The sequence below is a fragment of the Brassica napus genome, chromosome C8, assembly GCF_020379485.1.
Source record: "Brassica napus cultivar Da-Ae chromosome C8, Da-Ae, whole genome shotgun sequence".
Taxonomy (NCBI): Eukaryota; Viridiplantae; Streptophyta; class Magnoliopsida; order Brassicales; family Brassicaceae; genus Brassica; species Brassica napus.
The window spans coordinates 45,205,770-45,227,311 of record NC_063451.1 but is presented as its reverse complement, the minus strand read 5'-3'; the positions used below and the strand labels follow the sequence as shown (position 1 = coordinate 45,227,311).

At 39.7% G+C, this 21,542-nt stretch overlaps 3 protein-coding genes and 1 long non-coding RNA gene across 7 annotated transcripts; 2 read left to right on the top strand and 2 right to left on the bottom strand.

Moving 5' to 3' along the window:
- Positions 1-69: 69 nt before the first annotated feature.
- Positions 70-9,449, bottom strand: LOC106415536 (helicase SEN1). 2 transcript variants are annotated; one of them, XM_048765202.1, is made up of 22 exons: positions 9,195-9,449; positions 8,727-9,111; positions 8,529-8,645; positions 8,359-8,438; positions 8,106-8,252; positions 7,872-8,020; positions 7,652-7,782; positions 7,409-7,531; positions 7,226-7,299; positions 6,369-6,947; positions 6,172-6,280; positions 5,909-6,046; positions 5,410-5,700; positions 5,003-5,264; positions 3,776-4,902; positions 3,292-3,694; positions 2,289-3,199; positions 2,145-2,210; positions 1,941-2,066; positions 1,568-1,806; positions 424-1,478; positions 70-341 (listed from the first exon to the last, which is right to left on the bottom strand). In XM_048765202.1, exons 1-22 carry the CDS (start codon positions 9,320-9,322, stop codon positions 310-312), a joined length of 6,672 nt encoding a protein of 2,223 aa, XP_048621159.1. In that variant the 5' UTR covers positions 9,323-9,449; the 3' UTR covers positions 70-309. The 2 variants fall into 2 exon arrangements, with proteins under 2 accessions (XP_048621159.1, XP_048621160.1); XM_048765203.1 differs by lacking the exons at positions 8,106-8,252; positions 8,359-8,438; positions 8,529-8,645; positions 8,727-9,111; positions 9,195-9,449 and having other exon boundaries at positions 7,652-7,763.
- Positions 9,450-9,598: 149 nt separating this feature from the next.
- Positions 9,599-10,770, top strand: LOC106411582 (protein FAM32A). Its single transcript, XM_013852371.3, has 3 exons — positions 9,599-9,736; positions 10,100-10,250; positions 10,350-10,770. Exons 2-3 carry the CDS (start codon positions 10,100-10,102, stop codon positions 10,622-10,624), a joined length of 426 nt encoding a protein of 141 aa, XP_013707825.1. The 5' UTR covers positions 9,599-9,736; the 3' UTR covers positions 10,625-10,770.
- A 4,401-nt stretch (positions 10,771-15,171) lies between these two features.
- LOC125591282 lies at positions 15,172-15,734 on the bottom strand. The gene is made up of 2 exons (XR_007327237.1): positions 15,587-15,734; positions 15,172-15,454 (listed from the first exon to the last, which is right to left on the bottom strand). It is a non-coding gene; the product is annotated as an uncharacterized LOC125591282 (long non-coding RNA).
- On the top strand, positions 15,487-17,548 carry LOC106411890 (reticulon-like protein B22). 3 transcript variants are annotated; one of them, XM_013852745.3, is made up of 5 exons: positions 15,496-16,029; positions 16,202-16,475; positions 16,699-16,840; positions 17,050-17,119; positions 17,295-17,548. In XM_013852745.3, the coding sequence occupies exons 2-5, from the start codon at positions 16,309-16,311 to the stop codon at positions 17,387-17,389; spliced, it is 474 nt and encodes a 157-aa protein (XP_013708199.1). In that variant the 5' UTR covers positions 15,496-16,029; positions 16,202-16,308; the 3' UTR covers positions 17,390-17,548. The 3 variants fall into 3 exon arrangements, with proteins under 3 accessions (XP_013708198.1, XP_013708199.1, XP_022563826.1); XM_022708105.2 differs by having other exon boundaries at positions 15,497-16,029; positions 16,142-16,475; XM_013852744.2 differs by having other exon boundaries at positions 15,487-16,475.
- The last annotated feature ends 3,994 nt before the right edge of the window (positions 17,549-21,542 follow it).

Below are 21,542 nucleotides of genomic sequence, written 5' to 3'. Positions count from 1 at the left end.
ATAATTTTCCTCTAAATTCCTTGCAAGGAACAAAGCAAATGTAAAACTAATAGATGGCAAGCATACATAGAACCAAAAAAATTCTTAACAGGCAACTTTACATCCAAAATTTTGAAACTGGAGATAAAAAATATTGTAAAGCATAGGCTATTTCATTATAGGTGAGCCAAAAAAAAATCCCGAGTGCTACTTTTTGATCTTATACTCGAGACTATGATGATGCTAGAGAATGTTCAAGTAGTGACCCAAAAACATTAGTTAGCAATTAGTTTCATGATTGCCTGAAATAACAATTGTGAAATCATTTTGTTATCTTTGTTTACTGTTGTTCTTGGTGGATTCTGCAAATAAGAGTGAACTCAAAGGTTTCAGCATTTGAGGCAAAACATCACTCAAGATTAGGTATGTAATGAAATCTGTTACCTTTGATAGCTTTAGACGGTCTTGTGTGACTGCTTGCAGTTGAACTTGGGGACAGTGGTCGCTTTGGAGGTTTAGGCTTATGTGAAGGAATCAGAGACGATTTTAGAATGGCCTCAACAGCTTCACGCTCTTTTTTCCGCTTAGATACTAAATCTTCACCACCTCCTTGATTAGAAGGAGCATTGCTTTTGTTTGCTTGTCGGTCTCTCTGTTCAGACTCATCTGTGGATTTTTCCCTCTTGTTACTGTCAAGCTTTGATGAAGCCTTCTTAGATTTTTTCCTCGCATTTGGATCTTCCTTCTTCGAACTAGTTACATCTGTATCCTCTGGATCACTGCTTTTCTCTATACCTTTCATTTTTTCTTTCTTCTCTTGGTTCCGCCTAGGATTCACTTCGGATGTTACTTCCTCACTGCCTGTAGCTAGTTTTTCCCTTTGAGAAGAAGCTTCTTCTTTGGCTTTTCGTCTGCTCTGCTTGCTCTCTGATCCTTTCGATAAGAGAGGCACAACATCTCCATCAGGTTTCCTCATTTTTCTATCAGAGGATGTCTCTGCTCTATGTTCTTTACGGCGAGAATGCTGATGCTGTTTCTCAGGCTCAGGAAAATTCTTTGAAAGATTCTCAAACTGTTTTTGTTCCGTGGCTTTCTCGCCAAACATGTTGTATGGTCTCTTAACCGGTATGATGGCTTCTCTTTCTTTTGCATCTTTCACAAGAGCACCCCAGTTATGGTCTCTTTGCAAGGTTCGCGTGTTACCAAAAACCCAAAGGGAGAGTCTGGCTCTTGTGAGAGCAACATTCATACGTCTAACATCTGCAACGAAACCAATCCGACTTTGACTGTTCCCATCGGAAGCAGAATGAGTAGCTCTTACAGTGGATAACACCAATATGTCGACCTCTCTCCCTTGAAAGCCATCCACAGTATTCAGTTCCATATCTGCTGCTACTTGAGATCCAAATGCACTTGAGAAACGAGAACGCAAAACCGCAAGCTGACGTTTGTAGGGAGTAATGATGCCAATCCTTCCAGCGACAAATTCAGAGGGGTATCTGTAAGCAACGAGACAGCCAGTGAAGAAAATAATACTCAATATGTTTCTAAAACGTGTGTGAACAGAGAGCTTAAGATAGTTATAGACCTCCTTTTGAAAAATCTAAGCAGTTGAACAGCAGCTTCAGCTTCTTGTTCATTGCACACGGAGCTAGAGTCCCCACTTCGATGCTCTTGGCCGTCAACAATATCATAAAAAACATATGGTCGAAGATAAGGGCTCTTGTGAAACGGAGCTGATTTGCTTGACATGTCGACACCATTCAGTAGCTTATTGTCGTAGAAATGCATAGACGGGAATCTACAAATATCTGGATGCATCCTATACTGTTTTTTAGCAGAGAAAGTGTAAGCCCAAGTTCCAAATTCAATATTACATCATGTAAACATAAGATTAAATAATGTGAAAGGAGAAGTTCCAAAACTGAAACTACGAGCCAAGAAAATCAGGTGATGTATACCTGTTGGGTAAGCATTAGGATAGGATAACCAGCCCTTTGTAAGCGTTCAAACATGCTGCATTCATACAAGTATTTACTAGCAATGTTGGAGAGAACAGTTGCTGGAAGCTGCTTTGGATCTCCAACCTTTAATCACCGAAAACGTTATTAGATAAAAACTGCAAATTTATGGAACGTTTTGTAACACAAGTGAACGATTCTCACCATTATGCATTTAGTCCCTCTTGACTTTAAGAGCTGTAGAGGAATCAAGGTAGCTGGCTCCAGAGCCTGTAAAACAAAAACAAATTAGTAATGAGTTGTGACACGAACACCTATGCAAAACAATCCAGCGTGTAGTGTCTTCACCTGAGCTGCTTCGTCAATCACTACAGCATCAAACAAATTATCTTCAGATGGACTGCCAAATTTATGGGCTGATGAAGATTCAGCACACACATTGTACAAGTCTCCTCCACAACCACTTAAAGTCGTAACAACTATTTGAGCATCTTTAAGAATGGACTTCCTCAACTTATGCTTCAATGCTCTAATTTCATTGTTAGCTTTTCTCTCTTGAGCCTGAACAGCACCAAGATCTTTGTAAATTTTCCTCTTTTGCTCATATAGCCTCCGCAATCTTATTCCTAGCTCTGCATCAGACATTGGCTTGCCATCATCATCTATATCGAGGTTTTTACTCCCTAGCTTTTCTTTGGCGTCCAAACTTTCCTGGTTTAAGTTTGCACGCTTAGCTTCAAAACGGGTGATCTGATCAACGACCTTTTCTAAACTACAGCGCAGTAAGGCAGAAGAATCTTCAGCCTTATTACTCTTAGCTTTGTTTATCCGCATTCTCTCCTCTGCTAAGCGCTGATCAACCAGTGTATCCAGAAAGAAGGGCAGTGAATTTGGATGAACAGTTTTTGCATTACCAACCCTCACAAGATACGGTTTAAACATCTTCCCATCCATGCCATAAACGCCTAAACTAGATATTCGCGAAACTAATTCATCAACTGCAGCATTTGACTGAGCGCAGATCAATACCCTTCCCTTACCAATCTTTTCTCCCATCTTTTTCTTTGACTCCCCATCATCATCTAGCTGTTTAGCCAGAGCTGCATCTTGCCATACCCTTGCCATAGCCACATTCGGATTCATTCTCTGCCTAGAAGTTGTAGAAGAACTATGATCTTGCTCAGAATTTCCAGTTTTACGTGAAACGGAAGCAAGCAAACCACTAATAATGGCAACAATAGTGCGAGTCTTGCCAGTTCCTATCAAGCAAAAAAATTATTCATCAAAGATCAAAGACTAGCATAGTATCAAAATAATTGGTTAATACTGACAAAGAAAGAAAACGACTAACCTGGAGGACCCTGAATAAGTGAAATGTCAAACTCTTTTGTCAGATTGGATGAGCCAATGGAAACGCTAATAGCCTGAAGTTGACTCTCATTGAAAGATGATTTGAGTATTTGTTGTAAAGAATGTGGTAATGAACGCAGATCTGATCTTTTAGTTTCAGAGTCATAGTTCGAGTCACCCAAAGGGCTCAAGATCACAGGAAGAACGGGGATATCCTTAATGGATGACAACGCTTGAAACTCTCGGATTTGGGATGTAATGTTTAAAATCCGACATGCATGCCATTGGCTACGTTCCAAAAGATTCCTTCTAGCTTGATTTAATCGTGAAGACGCATTCTGAAGATACAAGCGCACATTCAAAATACTCGACCGTTTTTTCTCATCCCATTCCCGCCCTTCCACCTAAGAAACAAGCAAGGCCAATAAAGATCATGATTATATGTGAGAAATTTACTAAGTTCAAGTATTAGAAATACCACATACCTTTCCAATCATATTACCACCAACATTACTGTTTTCTGGATGCTCTTTTGTGAACAAAATCAAATCATTCTCAGAGAAACTTTTCGAGTTGGGTCCATCACTTTCGTCTTTAATAAAACGAACAAAGTGGAAGTCATCAACCCTTTCAATCGACAAAACAGACAGATCACCGTAATAAATCTCCTCCAATGACGATATCTCCTGGAAGGAACTTTGCAACTGTGCTTTAAACTCTTCGAGAACCAAGGGCTGGAAAATCTGTACATATTGCTCAGGTGAGCTAAAACGCACTGGAACTTCCCTGAACTTTCCGACATTCTGATTCTCATCTTTATTTGTTGACGCCAGTCCCACTATTGCATAGTAGTCCATTTGCAAAATCTTTCTAAACCAATCTTCAAGCTTTGGTGGCCTGAATCTTTTAAATCCAGCTGCTTGCCTCTGCCAACGCTCAGCTTTCTTATTTACAGGTGCACAAAGTTGAATAACTTGTCGTTTGGGAACAATAGGTCCTGGTTTTGTTAGGGGTAATGGCTGTGGTTTCAGAGATTTAAGTGCCAAATCCAGTGGATCAACCTCCGGCTCAATAACTACTTTTCTCAAATCCATGCCTTTGGTGTTGGAAATCGCAGATTTCTGGGCCTCTTTCGAAGTTCCACGAGAGATGAATTCATCAGCAGCGTTCTTTAAGTTGGCTTTGTTTACAAGTGAAAGAGGACCTCCCACAGTCTGTCTGTTTTCTGCATCCTTACTCATACTACCAACCTTGCTTGGTTCAGCGCTTGTGGTGGGAAGGTCCCTAACAATATTGCTGGATCTTACTGAAACATCTTTCTCTGAGACAACTGCCGCCGAACTCTTTGAAGTATCAATACTAGAAGTACCCTTCTTCAGAGATGGGACCCGTGAGATGCTTCTGATAGGTGGAAGAGTTTTATTGATATCAAGTTGATGAGACTTATGCAAACTAGGTAAATTCTTCAATGATTCCTTCTCAGTCACATCCTCTGTTAGATCCATCACATTATCTGGTGCTCTGCCAACAGCATCAACAGGTTTAAGACACTCATTTGCCTTGGGAACAAGGCGGGAGATTTGGTCTGCTAATTGCTCGATGTCAAGATCATCTGAATTAAAAAGAGGAAAAGCATGATGAATTCTATAATCAGAGAAATATAATTCAAAATTGCCAATTAGTAACCATGGGCAAGCACGAAAACCACTTACCAGCAGACAACACACGTCTGATAGCCTGGACTGCTGAGGAACAAGTGTTACTCTTTGATCCTTGTAAGATATCTAGCAAAGCCGCTAATGCTCGTCTCCAATACGTAACAACAACTTTAAGTTGTGACCTTCCCCAATCAATGAGATCAGGAAGCCATTTAAGATCAGATGCATCTTTCAAAGCTCCTCCAATAGCTTCACGGCTTAGTCTAAGCTTTCCCAGAACGACAGGAGTTATCTCAAGCAAACGTACACATGTCATCTGCCAAGTAAGATAAATTGGAACGTAAGCAAAAAGCCATACTCGACTAATTTGAATCACAAACAGCTCAAAGATAGACAACCCAAGAGGACAGTAGAATAAAGCATAAGCAATAGATGTATAACAAAGGCTCACTATCTAATACCTGGCAAAGACTTTGATGGATGAAAGCCTTTCCCTCAGCTAAGCACTTCCTTACTGCGCCCCAGGCAACTTCTGCCAGCGAGTAGAGAAACTTCAGTAATTCCGGGGTAGCAGTGGAGGAATTTCTGCTCTCAATCACAGGAGGAGCACTGAAGTCCGGCTGCCTCAAAAATCCCCCTCCAGAACTCTTCACAGTAATAATGACCACATCCTCTTCCTTCAGCAGCTTGAATAATAGAAAGAAAAAATGATGCAGGATCTGAAATCTTTGTAGAACAGAGCTCAAATGGACCTGCCAAAATCAGCAAAAACTGATATAAGCAATAGTGGCAAAGGGTGGACATGTTGTAGCCTAAGCAAAGACTAACATTAAGAACATCATCACGTACAGAGCAGAAAAATGCAAATTATTACTGAACTTGCATTCATGAGACAAAAGTTAAAGGACTCATTGTATGTGTATCGTTCTATATCTTGAGTAGAATGTAGCTGCTGCCTACCTGCTGTAAAACATGTGTAGCTCCAGAAAAAACATGTACGAGGTGTGAACTTTGAGAGCAGAGAAACTTCAGCCCACAAGACAGGCCTCTGGTATTTGAAACGTGTTCCAGCATAGACTTTCCAAACTGCCGTATATTCTGTCAACAAAAACAACACTAGCAACATTGCTCAACATTACACGCATTTGAACCAGAGAGTTTTAAACATAAAGCAATCATCTCGTGAGATGGTACCCAGCAATCATTTCAGGTTCGTTACGTACATCATCTGGATCTGAAAGAGAAAGGATGAAAGTTTCGCTCATCCCTGGTACCCAGGTCCATTGTTTTCGATACTCTTCACCCATTTGGACCAGAAAACAAGTGGTCAATCTACAAAATCAAAACCCAAAAGCCTCACTATAACAAATCGTAAGAGACTTAGTGGCTTTCCTACCACAATAGTGAAATGAAAAAGTACCTCTTCAGTGTTCGTATTAACGTAGGGCACATCTTTGACACTGCCACAGAGTTTTTGGACTCCTTTCCTGGCCCCCCGTCATCAGAACCTGTTGCTACCTTCCATCCAAGCGTGCCTTTGATTTCAACAGCGGAAGATGAAAGCCAGGTTTCCATATCAACTGTCATGTCATCAGTCTTTTCAGATTCCACCAAACAAAAACGTGACCGAGACCAAAATACTGCTTGGGATAGCGATACTGGAAGGTTCAGAAGATTTGTATTTGTAAGAGTAGTAATCCAGAGCATTGGAATGCACATCCACTCTTTGCACTCCCCAAGAGTAACTTTGCTCTGCTGGGTAAAGTCACTCCAGGGACGATCACTTACATCTTCGACAGCATGGGGAAAGGGAAGATTACTGTCATCGTCGTCATATTTCACCTCATTGCCCATATAGTTGCCTGTATTATTACGTAGCAGCGAAGCTAGTAGGGCCGTAGCATCAGATACCAGGATAGTTTGGACAAGATCAATAGCAGGTTGACGCAATGAAATATGCAGTGCAGAATCGTTAAACGATGACACAAGAGACGGTCCCCTGTCAAATCAATTGTCTATGAGAAAACGTGTTTTTTCATCTTACATACAAAAATAAAATAGGTCATAAGCGAACGGGAAATTGTGAGGAGAAAGAAACAATCACAACTACAACATATATGTGATGAAACAAGAATCTTCATGCTAAATATCCTTCAAGCTCATGTGAAAAGTATTTTACAGATATTCAAAACCAAGGATGGAATTTAAAGCCGATTCTCTCGAGTACCAGACACAACAAACAGCTGCAAAAGAGAAGATAGGACCAGTTACACTAACCACATGTGTGCACACTCAAAGGGAGGGCAAGGAGGGTTCATCTTGTAACCTCTGAGTACAATAAGAAGAGCAATCTGAAAGAAAAAAAAAAGTTTGGTGAAGATAGATAAAGGGATCAAAGAGTTTCACTCCAAGAAAAAAAAAATGCAACAAATATGTGTTAGTAAGAAAGACTAGAACTACCTTGTGGCCAATTCTTCTCGCTAAAACACTGAAGTTACTGCTAACTGGGACCTGATGAAGGAGAAAGTAGAGAAAGTGTCTACGTTGCTTTTCATGCTCACCATCTCGCAAAGCCTCAAGGGACTGAACATAATGCATAATATGAAAAGATAAGTAAAATTAAAACGAAGAGCACAAAACACGTGAAATCGTGAAATCTCTTTAGATAAATCATATATTTAAGAGAAACTAATTCAAGCTTGCCTGTAATAGTGGCTGGAAAAGATCAAAAATGGCTTTGTGGATTTTCTCGGCTCTTGTATGGAAACACTGACCCAACAATGTGTTACGCATCACACTTGGGGACAAGGTAGCCCTAAGCCAAAGCTTACAACCTTTGAGAATGTGAGAATGTATCATCTAAACATAATATAAAGTTTCAAGATACACTGAGCACTTCGCAAAACAAAAATAGTTACCGTACCAAGTGTCTTAAATAGCTCTTTCAGGCAATTAACAGCCAGCGAAAATTCAGGTGAATCGCCGCTTATATGGTTTAACACTGTGTCAACAAAAATGGGATAAGGCTCTAATATCCCCTCTTCAAAAGCAGGGCCTTCTAAGAACTCAAGCCTTTAAGAAACAGAAGACATTCAGGAATCAGCAAAAACAAGATAAGACAAAAACTACAAAATGAGATTTAGTCATTAAGTCTTACAGTGATGTCATCCCAAGCCATATGGATGAGCGGTCTAGATTAATCCTCGGCCTTGGATCCTGAGATGAAGAAGGCAGTCCCTCCATCTCCAGAATTCCAATGAATTTCTTGAGCAATGGCTGAAGGCGTTCCAATTGAGTTGCTGACCTGCCAAGGAAGCAAATAATATCACATACATTATAGCAATCAAAGTTTCATAAGCAATAAATACAGTCATGAGAATAGTTAATATAGTAAAAAGGGAGAAAAAGACCTCAACTTCCCCATGGCCCTCGCCAAGCGATAACCAATGACACGCACCCTTCTATTGAGAAAAAGAAGTGCATACACACCCTAAAATGATGAAATGAGAGAATATACCAAGTCAGAGAGATTTTAGTTAAGCAGGAAACACAAGAAGCTCTCCACGGGATAAGACTATACCGGAAATTCTTGATTCTCAGCAAATGCCAGCTCATGAATGTTGTCGATCGACTCAATGAACTTCTCAAACTCAGTGCATAAGGACATGTCGTCAAAGAAGAAGGGAAACATCAAAACCTGAAAACCCCCCCCCCCCCCCCGGAATCAACACAAAATCGTTCATCATTGAAATAACAATCACAGAATCTCAGACACTACCTCGTACATTACACTAACAACTTCTGCATGATGATGATCAGGATCATACGCTCCTTTTTCTATAATCGAGTTAATCTCTTGCAAGTGCATAGTCACTCTCTGCTCATCGAGCTTACGCAGCACAACGAGCAACGGACCAACGGAAGCGCACTCGTACTCTTTCTCATACATCTCTTGAGTCTGATGGTGCTGAGAGATACACTGAGCACAAGTCCGCATCTCCCCAGAGATTCTCTTCCACAGAGCCTTAAGAGGCGAGTCCTCTCTATCGTCTCTGAAGAAATTGTAGAACGTCTCGATAAGAGGTCCCATCACGTCGCTACACCCGCACCAGATATGAGTGTCTCTCGGCAAGGAGATCAGCATGGTGAATGCATCTGTAAACCTGTAGATAACATCAGCTTGGGCTCGGATTCGCACTCAATTTTAACAAAAGAAGTGAGAGGGGAGATAGAGAAGGAAGTAAACCATTGTTCTTTGCGCTGGTTAAGACGGCGTACTGTGGAGGGATCAGAATCGTCGTTCTCCTCTTCGTCTTCCTCGATTCTCCTCCACCGGGTCAGGAGCTCAGCGCTTGAGGAGACTTTACTCGTCATTTTTCTCCTCCTCGACACGGAAGGCGAAGTCGAGAGTTTCCGGCGACGGGAATTGAAGTTTCCGATGTTACAGAGGAAGAAATTGAATTTTTAATCAATTTGAAAGCCCTTATTACTTTTTCGCCTTTAAAAAGCGAGCGTAGAAGAAGGATGAAACGACCCCGTTTATTCGATAATGGGCCGTTAGTGAATGGGCTTCTTAAACAGGCCCTTATTATTTTATTGCCTTTAAAAAGCGAGCGTAGGAGAACAATGATACGTCATCGTTTTGTAGATAATGGGCCGTTAATGAACACACTGACCTGCAAGTAGGTAGCTCCTCTTTCGATTAATCCTTTTTAGAAGAAAAGAAAAATAATAATTATTCTCTTCGTTCTTTCTCGGTCTCCTTGCAAGCTCCGCTTTCGATTTCAGGTGATTGATTCGATTAGGGTTTCTCTTTATGCTTCGTAGCTATGGACTCTGTGCTGATTGTTAGGGTATACACTGTAGATCTACTGTGCGTTACGTAATGGCTCGCTTTAATTTTGTTGGATGCTTACGTCTGCGATGTCTGATTGATTCAAAGGGGAATCAAATCAGGGTTTATAATCTCAGTAACCTCGTTAATAATCTTTGATTATCTTTTCTAATGGTTAGTTTTAAGTTGTAACTGTATTTTGTAAGTTTCAGACTATTGTGTGCCACTCTCAAAGTCTTTGCCTTGAGTACTACATTACTTCCTCTTTGGTTTTACAGCTCTAAATTTTTTGTTATGTGCTACTTGTGTTTGTTCAGATGTCGGCATACGACAATGTTATTGGTGGGAAGCTAAAGCTAAAAGGGAAGGCCTTAGATGTGAAAGCAGGTGGAGTAAAGAAGAAGAAGAAGAAACAGAAGAAACACGAAGAACAAGCTCTTAAGATTACTGAACATGAACTCATAGAAGGTAACACATGACGAATTCTTTTCATTTCCTAATATTTTATAACCAATGGAAAGAAGAAATTCGATGTGGTGTTGACTGATTTGTCGGCTTGGGTTATAGGAGAAAACGCAGAAACATTGGGTAAATTGATGGAAGAAGAAGAAGAGGAGGAGGGTAGGAGTGAAAAGGAGGATGGAAAAGTGCAACCTGATGATGATGATGATGATCTGTTAACGCCAGCAGAAAGAAGGTACATAGAGCAGAAGCAGAAACTGGATGTGCAGAAACTAGCCAAGGAAGCGAACAAGTCTCACCGTAACAGGATTGAGGATTTCAATCAGTATCTGGCTAACATGAGTGAGCACTACGATATCCCTAAAGTCGGACCTGGTTAAATCTACCTCTTCCTTCTCTCTCTCTGCTTATTGATAAATCTGGCCTTGTTAAACAACTACTGTTGTTGGATCTCTCTTGTGTTATTCCCGTAACTTTTTTATTATGTGACCTCTGCTCTTTTTATGACTGACAAATATTCGTGGGATGTTCACTCTTCCTTCTGTATCTCTCAATTTCCAGACTTGTTCTATTATCTCAATCACAAGACAATCTTTGTCAACAGCTGGAACAGACACGATACACCCCACGAGAGGTGTATTTTTTTTTATACACATGGCAGAGACTGAGAGAAATGGAGGGAAAATATCCATGTTTTTTTGAATGAATGTGAAATTGTATTCAATCAAAAGACTGTGTTACATCTGGTTCATTTTTTTTTGTAGATGTTTTTGATTGTGAAATCTCAAAAAAGAACAAGAAAAATCTTAGTGAAATAATGTCCTAACTATTTGTTCTAGAACCAAACCGAACCATGAGGCTCTGTACGTAAGCTCTGTTTCCATGTAACCTGACTGTAGATAAATCTGTTCCTTATCGATTTGTCAAGCTACTTTTCTGTTCTGATCGGTTATATGGCTCAGCCCCAAGTCCAATGACAACGACAGTTCTTTTTTCGCCAAATACTATGAACATTTGCTAGGAAAACATATCGAGTGATGAAGAGTTTGTCTTGATTGTAAGCGGTGTCTTCGATGAGCGTTGTAGTGACATTCCAGTCCGTGCTATAGTCATCTTTGAACAAACCTCTCATTAGCGAATTCCACACCTGAGCAGAGTACTGACAAGAGAAAAACAAGTGATTCACAAGTTTCCATAATGGATAGGCATAGAACACATTTTTTGCTGATAGTAGAGTTCCAACTAGTTATTCGGTTCTATGTAGTGAGACGATCTTGAATAGCCAACCACACTATAAAAGCATATCTAGGTGTTGTTTTTGTAAACCACACACTTTTCCCCATGAACATCTATGTTTATGATCCTTGCGATGGAGGGGCGGCTTAGGTAGCATGGCCAAGAGTGCGACCTCCCCCGGCCCCAAGGGTCAATTTTCCCATTTTTTAAAATACAATTCATTTGAATTTTGTAATTAAAAATAAATTTGGTTTTATATAAAAAAACTAAATTTATTTTGGAAAATTTCATACACAATAATAAAATAGCTGAAATAATTATATTTAATTTTAATTTAAACTAATTTAAATATAAAAATGTGCCAATAGGCCATATTATTGTATTATTTTTTAACCCAAAAGTCCTAATTGATTTTGAGCCGGCGTTGTTGCGATGAATGTTATGTTTCTACTGAGTTATGAGACAATTGTAAAATGTATGTGTACAATAACAATGTAATTCTTTTATGTATTATATAAATGGGATATCTTGTTTCATAATTTTTAATTAATATTAAAAAAGTTTATTCAACAAACTTAAAACCAAAATCGATTTCTTTTATTTACTTTTTATAGTTATTGTAAGAACAAACTAAAGCAGAACGCTAGCCACGCGCACGCGTTTTCCAAGATAAAACAAGCCCTGGTGGAGCATGATAGCTTCTTCTAAACCAAATTCCATCATCTTTGGCAATCCATGAACGTAACTGACCACATCGCTGATAATTTGCATGATATACTTCAATATCATAATATAACTGATAGTTATCTCCATGACTAATAGTGCAAGACCATCTTGTTTTTTTTGGCCATCTATAGTCGTTGAAAGAAATGATAAACGGAGGTTTACCGAAACCTAACATATTAGATTTAAATGTGCCCTTGTTATCACTACAATAGACCAACAAAGTATCATTCAAAGCAGTTAATTGATTAGCAATCTCTACAATGTTTTTCATGCAAGCTTCGTTCAACCCAAAGCACATAGCACTAATAAACACAAAAACTATCAAACGATTCATGTTGTGGATCTAAGATATTTTTTTTTGCAATGATAAAGATGTTAAACATGTTTGGGTATTTATAGCCTTTGAATGAAAAAACATTCTTTCTATTTAACTTTTGAAAAAATAGTAATGCATTTATTTGTGGATTTGGCTAAATCTCGAATACAAAATGAACTAGTCAAACATGGGAGTTTAGTTTCTATAAACATAGTTGACCATTACAATCAATCCAGATAAGTACAGTTTCTATAAGCATAGTTGACAATAGCAATCAATCTAGGTAAGTACAGTTTGTGTTACTAAGAATGATAGTATCATTATACATAAAGGATAATGCTTACAGAGTAGCTACCTAAACAGAAGATTTCTTGGAAGAACATAAATATATATTTGATTGTAGTGGTCAACCATTTTTTTTGTCATCTGATAGATTAATGATAGATTTTCAACAGTTCTTACAACATAGCCAACAAAGGTATAATCCCTTTCTGGAGCCACAAACCGGCGTGTACAAGTTACCACCCGGAGCCAAACGCTTAAACTAAAACATATCTACAAACTCAAGAGACAAAAGAAAGAAAAAGAGGCTAAACGCCTGCTGGAGCACAAGCATAACTTCAAACAAGATGAAGTTGGTCGAAACCAGAAGCAGGATTGAGTAGGAAAGCAACTGGTCTTTATTATTAGAGTTGAGCTGAAATCTCCACTACCGTTCCCCAAGGAACCACAAGCAAACAACACACTTACCACTTCTTCAAGCAAGAGAAGCCACCAGAGAACAAGCCATCAACCCGAGCAACCAACGATGAGACACATGCACGATTGGCGATTGACTACTCCAAGACCGTCGCGATTGAGCATAAGCTCCACAACCCCTTACCAAGAAGTCCAGAGAACCCGTAGGATGCATAGCAAGGAACTGCACAGCTTCCTCGCTTCGACACTTCATCACATGAAGACCTAAAAATACCACATAGACTGAACGACGAGACCAAACCAGTGACTACACGAAGCAGAAACCGAAAGCCCCAGAAAGAACAAACATCAAAGAGACCACATCAGATCAATTCCAACCAAGCAAAAGCTCCTTCTAAACAAGTTGCCAACCCAAAAAAACTCCAGCCTGCTTACACCTCTAAACCTCCTTCCCCCCCCCCCCCCCCCCCCCCCCCCCCCCCGAAGCATAAACTGATATACAAGCTCGAAAACCACCAAAGGACGCCTGAAGGGCGCTTGACCAGGATCAATGGAAGAATTAAAAACCCACATCAGAGCCAGCTATAACCTGCAACTGCACACCTGAAAACAGTTTCGACCCTAGAGAAGCAATCCACAAAGTGATTACTAAACTTGATCTCCAATCCAACAACCCAGACCAACCTAGGACTGAAGACTAAAACACAACACAAGCAAGACACCCTCGGAGTCTATCGTATATGACTGCTTTTTTTTATTCGCAATCATTTTAGAATAAACAAAAAAAATCAATCTTATCTATCGTATATGATATATAATTAAATTTAAACGATATGAAGTATATATATATATATATATTAATATAAACACCTATTAAAATAAAATTATTTATTCATATCATTTTATTATCATTGTATCTTATTATAAAAAAAAAATTAAACATTGATCACAAAAGTTTATGTGAGACTTTTAACAGTTTTAGTCATTTATACTCGCTTTGAAAAATTCAAAATACAACATATACAAAAAAATCTAATTCTTAATATATGATTAATGTAATTGTGTAATTTATTTTAATAGTAAAGAATTAAACAAAAATGATAGAAAACATACAGATTATTAACAAATATTCATTATTTAAAATCATTAATTACTATATATATCATAATCACATTAGATAATTCTGTAGGTATCACCTTGCTTTAGTTAATATCATATGATATCATATAGTTGGTATTAAATGTTTCTAATGAGATATAAAAATCGAATTGGACCAACATGTTTTTCAATTTCAATGTGGGACTGACACGTAGGATTAATTAACTACCGAATTGATTGACACATAAGCAAAGTGTTTTTTTTTTATTATTACAAAATTAAGGTTACATCTTTTCAAATGTTCCTCAATTAAGATATAGGGGATCTGGTTCGATACAATCCGTAATCATCTGATTGTTCGATTTTCTGAAAATCGAGAAAATTTTAGATTTTTAACCGGATATCCGATTTTACAAATAAAATTAAAAAAATAAATGAAAATCAGAAATAATGTAAAATAATAATAATTTATTACAAAATAAAAAAATTATTTACATTTTAAAATTATAATAACTAATAAATAAAATTATTGTAAAACTTATATAAATATATTATTTATATGATATATTATTTATATAAGTTATATATAATTGGTTTTAGATATATGCATATAACGGATCGAATCAGATATTTGTTCCTAGGAATATTAATATTTGTGATTTGATTCATTTTTACGTATATTGTAAATTAGTATTTGCTTCACTTCGTAGAGTTACATACTTCTGAATTTTTTCGATTCGAATCGATAACAAATCGAAACAAAATTTACATATATTTTGCCGAGCCCTAGTTTTGATATATCCCGAACGTGGTCAATCACGTCATTGATAATTGCATTATATGCTTACGACATGATTAGAACTATTTTATTTAACATTGGGTAACACATTACATCATCATATAATCTCTAAGTCGGTTACATACGATGATCAACTACTTGCAACATATGTGATATTGATGAACAACTCCACGGATAAGGATTCCACGATGAAGCTTTCCCCGAAACACTTCGATCGACAAACGGTTCTGCATGTACGACATCCTCATGGACATGCTCTCTCCACAGCAAACGACCACAACGAACAGTTCTGCCTGCAGTACTATGGAACTTCCAATAAGCTTTGCATCCAATAATCTGAAATAAATTACATAGTCTGGGATTCAAAAGTCTATAAGATTTTATAACGCCTTTCCGCGACAATCAAATCTCGAAAGATAGTTTCTTAATTTCGCTTTAATAGAGAGAAGTTACAAAAACCTCTCTCACCTCTCTCTAGAAACCAAAAGTTTATTTTCTCTTTCTTCCGGCGTCAGTTGCCGCCGACGTCGGAATCTTTCTCTTCCTCTTTTATTTTTGCTTCGCTGGATTCTCTTGTCCTCCCTTTCCAATATGCTCAAAGCTCTGGAATTTCTCGACGAATCTGATAAAGGATCTGACCGCGGTGGATCTCAGCATGTTAGTGGTTGCCGGTGGCCCTGGAGATCCAATTTTTTCGCTTCTTTTCCGGTCTTCTTCGCTTGCAGTGGTAGCGGCGCGTGTGGCGATTTTGGAGTGTTTCCTCCCTGAATCCTTTGTTTCGATGTGCTTCAGCGTGTGTTTGGAGGATCTCTCAGCGCTCTCGTTTCTCTCCGGTTTGTTGAACCGGTAGCGGCTTCCGGTGTCTCTAGGGTCTCGGGTTATTTTTTGTCCCACATTAGTTACTACCGAAGGTGTGTTCTTCCGAATCCAAGTCATATGTAAAGCACCTCGTATCCTCTTTGCAACTCATACCTTTTTTTTGTTTTTTTGGCTAATTTCAAGTGTAATATTTGCTATTATTAGTTTAACATCTGGTATGTGGCCATATCGGATCACGTGATATTAATTTTATTTCTTACGAAGAATCAAACCAAATGTGAACCGAAGTCAGACCGGCAAACCGGAACTCGTCGCTGTCATCGTTTTAAATGAAAACTAACGAACGATGTCGGAACCAATAAGATTCAGAGATGGGGGAAATGGGAAAGGCGATAGGATTACTGATAAGCGGGACGCTAGTGTATCACCATTGCGCTAATCGAAACGCGACTCTTCTCTCCCTCTTCTCCGATGTCCTCATCGTTCTCTTGTCCTCCCTCGCCATTCTCGGTCTTCTCTTTCGTCAACTCAATGTCTCGTAAGATTCTCCAATTTGTTTGTCTTCTGTCTCTGATCTGTTAGATTCAGTCTGCCTTTTGTTGTCCTATGGTTTTATCATAATCGTGTGAATGTTGAATTTTCTTCCTTGTTGCAATGCCTAATAAGGATTCTTTGTTGTTTGATATTGATTTTTTTTGTTCATCACACGAATTAGGATATGAAAATGAAGCTTTTTGTTTCTGTGAATGTTTATTTTGAAGGGTACCTGTGGATCCATTAGAGTGGCAAATATCACAAGACACAGCTAGTAACATCGTTGCACGCTTAGCTAATACTGTTGGTGCTGCTGAATCCGTTTTGCGTGTTGCAGCTACGGGACATGACAAGAGGCTATTTCTTAAGGCAAGTTCAGTTTTTTTTTTCCATCTCCTTGGTTATTATATTACAGTAGAAGAGATACTTTGAATGCCATTTACTGATGTTTATGTCATTTGACTAACATTCTGTAGAATCCTGTCCCTTTTTTTTAACGCGATTATCAGACATGGTTCTACGTATTGACAAACTTCTAAACTTTATTGTTGTTCCATTGGGATGTTTCTTACTTTCAGGTCGTGATCTCTCTATATTTCCTGGCAGCTCTGGGACGGATCATATCCGGTATGACCATTGCTTATGCGGGTAAGCATATACTCTTTCCCAAGTGTTAAGACTATACATTATGGCAATTGATAAAGACGATGGAAAAGAAGCAATGCTTTTGACATTCATTTTGAAATGTATGTAAAAGAATAATGGATGTAAAAGAATCTGCAGAACCTGTTTCTGACTAATACTTTCTTTCTGTCTGAAACAGGACTATGTTTGTTCTGTCTCTACATGGCTTGTCAGAACTCTCAATCTACCGGAAACTCTGTACTGAATCGAACTAACAGAGAGACTTCAGAATGAGAAGAATCAGCTACAGAGTTCTTAACATTTGACTCTCACAATCATAATCTGTCTAAAATTGTTTTCTCCTTTGGCTCTCCTAGCATATATTTATAATTGATCAAACATCATAAAAGTATTGAAATATTGGGTCATTAATTAACAAATTAAAACAAAGTATTAATCATCTCATTAAAAATTTAAAATCACACATAAACAATGAAATGATAAATGCTAAATCACCTTATTTCTAATAGGATTATGCCATTATTGTTTCCCAACGTCTTCACATGAATAGGTGATCAAGACTCAGAAACCCTAGCTCGAATTGGTGTTGCTTGTTCAACAATCTTTCTCAATTGTTTTACTCGAGCCTTGACGTTTGCGTTTCCAACTCTTTGGTGAAATGACACGGCTTCAAAAATTCTATAGAGATGACGTTAGAGAAGAAACCTGTTGGTGCTGATAGAATCATAGAAGAAAAAAAAAGAAGATAGGATCAGCCAGTTACCAGATTGTTTGCTTTGTGAGATACTTCTTAATCTTCCCACGAAGGATGTGATCAAGGCTAGCCTGTTATGTCGCAGATGGAGCACAGTCAACGCTACATTTGTTTACGGCGCACCTGAAGTCCCACGTCGCTCTCTAGTATGGTATCAAATCTCGACTCTGGCTTCTGGCAGATCGGGTCCCTGGCTCTTGACTGGCGATTTTAATGAGATCATTGATAACACGGAGAAATCAGGGGGTCCGGCTAGACCAGAGAGCTCCTTCTCAGCTTTTCGAGAATTTTTGGGTAAGAATGATCTATTCGACTTACAACACACTGGTAACTTACCTTTCCTGGAGAGGTACCCGTGGCAAGCATCGGGTTCACTGCCGCCTCGACAGAACCCTCGTCAACAGCGACTGGTATGACACTTTCCCCCAAGGAAGATGTCACTACCTAAAGTTCGAGGGTTCGGATCACCGTCCGATACACTGCTCCTTTGACGCTAAAAAGAAGAAGTCGGGAAGAACCTTCAGTTATGATAGACGTTTAAAGGACAATGATGAGGTCAAAGGGATCATAGATGCTACTTGGCACGCAGCTAGATCAGAATCTGTCTCAAAACGTCTAACCCGCTGTCGAAGAGCAATTGTCTCTTGGAGCAAGAAACATTTCGCTAATAGTCATAAGGCAATTGTATCACTTAAGGACGAATTAGATAGAGCTATGTCTTCCACAGTGGTCGAAGATGCAGTGATAGCCAAGATAACCTCAGACCTGCTGAAAGCCGCCTTCTTTGGCTGACCTTAGGCGACTAAAACACTGGGTTTTTCCATGCTGTTGCAAAGGGACGTAGAGCCAGAAATAAACTCAGTGTGCTGGAAGACTCGGAAGGTTTACCTCTCTTTGAAGAACATCATATTGTCTCTGAAATCGCAAGATACTTCATGCTATCTTCACCTCCAACGGATCAGATGGGTCAGCTATAGTCTCAAAGGCCCTAAAGCCGTGTATATCACCAGAAACAAATGAAACTCTCACGGCATTGCCTTCAGCCGAAGAGGTTAAAAAGGATGTTTTTGCAATTCACCCGGACAAAGCTCCAGGTCCGAATGGCTTTTCAGCATGTTTCTTCCAGTCTAACTGGACAGCCGTAGGTGCGACAATAGTCACAAAGATTCAGGGTTTTTTCGCTAGGGGATTATGCCAGATAGCATCAAAACCACACACACACGGTTAATCCCGAAGACCCTTGCTGCAAAGGTTGTCTCAGACTTCAGACCGATCGCATTGTGCAGTGTTTATTATAAAATCATCTCGAAGCTCCTATCGCTTCGGTTGCGTCCGTGCTGGGAGAAATCATTTCAGAAAGTCAATCCACCTTTTTACCAGGACGAGCCATCTCAGATAATGTTCTCATCACATATGAGGTCTTACACTATCTGAAAGAGTCGGAGGCTGAAAGCATTGTTATATGGCGGTGAAGACCGATATGAGTAAGGCTTATGATCGTCTTGAGTGGAGCTTCATCCGTCTAGTTTTTGAGCGACTTGGTTTCGACCCGGTATGGACAAAATGGATTATGCAGTGAGTTTCAACAGTCTCATACTCATTCTTGGTCAACGACTCAGCTCTGCGAAGTGTTATACCTCATAGAGGCATCAGACAAGGAGACCCATTATCGCCACATATCTTCATTCTTTGCGGAGAAGTGCTGTCGGGTCTTTGCACCCAAGCACATGCGAGCAGAGATCTCATAGGGATCAAGGTGGCTAGGCAATTCCCTTTGGTTAAATCATCTCCTATTTGCCGATGAAACTATGTTTTTCCTCAAAGCAAGCACTAAAAGCTGCTCTTCTTTACTGGCCACTCTCCATGACTATGAAGTGGCTTCGGGGCAGCTTATCAATTCGGATAAATCTTCTATCTCCTTCTCAGCGAGAACACCACAGGCTACACGAATAAGTGTTAAAACAATCCCTTGGTATAGCTAATGAAGGAGGTATGGGAAAGTATCTTGGTCTTCCGGAGCTCTTTACTCGCAAGAAACGAGATCTCTTTACGTCAATTGTTGATAGGATCAAACTGCGTTCATCAGCCTATTCAACTAGGTTCCTTTAGTCAGCCGGAAAACTCACGATGCTGAAGGCGGCTCTCTCGGCAGTTCCTACATATCCATGTTGTGCTTTCTTTTGCCTGTTGGTCTCTGTGATCGAATTCAGTCCGCTTTTACTAGACTCTGGTGGGACTCGAACCCAACCACCAAGAAAATGTGTTGGGTGGCTTGGGATGTTCTTGCTAAACTAAAAGGAGAGGGTGGACTCGGGTTTAGAGACATCCATGCCTTTCAACATAGCAATGTTGGCAAAGCTCTCATGGAGGATCCTCACCAAACCAAGCAGCTTGCTTGCACGTACCCTATTGGGTAAGTATTGCCATGATCGGAAGTGCGCCTCTTCATGCTCACATGGATGGCGTGGAGTTTTAAAAGGATGAGATCTATTACTGAAGCATTTGGGAAAGACGATAGGAAATGGCCTGACTACAAATGTTTGGACAGACTCATGGATATCCACCTCAGCGCATACCTTGGCGTATGAACCCCCGAAGGAAGTGGATCGCGACCTCGTTGTTTCGGACCTACTTCAACGTGGCTCAGCCATGTGGAACAAACAGAGAGTGGAAGCTGTGCTACCGACACTCGCAGATCAGATTTATCTGATTCATCCAAGTACAATGGGAGCTGATGATGCTTACTGCTGGTACCGATCGACTTCAGGGATTTATAGTGTTAAATCTGGATATTATGTGATGGTTGAGACAGAGGTCCTTCCGTCACTCCTTTAACTGGAACAAGTACGTCTGGTCCATCAATACGTCCCAAAAGCTCAAGCTTTTTTTATGGAAAACCGGACGTGGTGATCTTCCCCTGGGAGAAAACTTCCAAGCTAGAGGGTTATCTTCTTTCGAAACTTGTCCTCATTGTGAAGAAACAGAGTCAGAGACACACCTCTTCCTGGAATGTCCGTATGCACAGCAGGTGTGGACACGAGCCCCCATATCTACTCTCCCGGATTTCACCAGCACATCAACTCCGCTGCAAGCTCTCATGATGGCGTCTTCTCTAGTTGGTCTCCCGCCAATGGGTATCATTTCCGATATCTTCTCTTGGATATGCTGGAACATCTTGACTGCAAGGAACAATCTGTTATTTGAGAACCGTCCTATCTCTGCTAGTACTACTATGATGAACGCTATCAGCGGAGCTAGAGAATGGTTAGTGGCTCAGGAATCAAGCAAACCACTCTGCCATATACTGCCTCTCTGTCGACCGCCTACACATCTCCCACAAGAGTTTACTCCCTGCAACTCCGATAGAGCGTGGACGGGAGACTCACTTACAGCTGGTTTGGGATGGATTATTCACTGTGATCGCGTTGGCCAACAAATACAAGGATCATCAAGCTGCGATTTCATCTCCTCACCCCTCCTCGTGGAAGCCATTGCCTTGAAGATGACACTGCTCGCAGCTCACTCTTATTTCATCTCTAAAGTCTGGATCAGATCCGACTCCAAAGGGCTCATCAGAGCCATCAACTCGAAGACCTATTCGATGGAGCTTTTTGGAGTTTTAACGAATATCGAGTTTCTATCTGCCTCCTTTGATTTCGTTTTTTTTTCTTC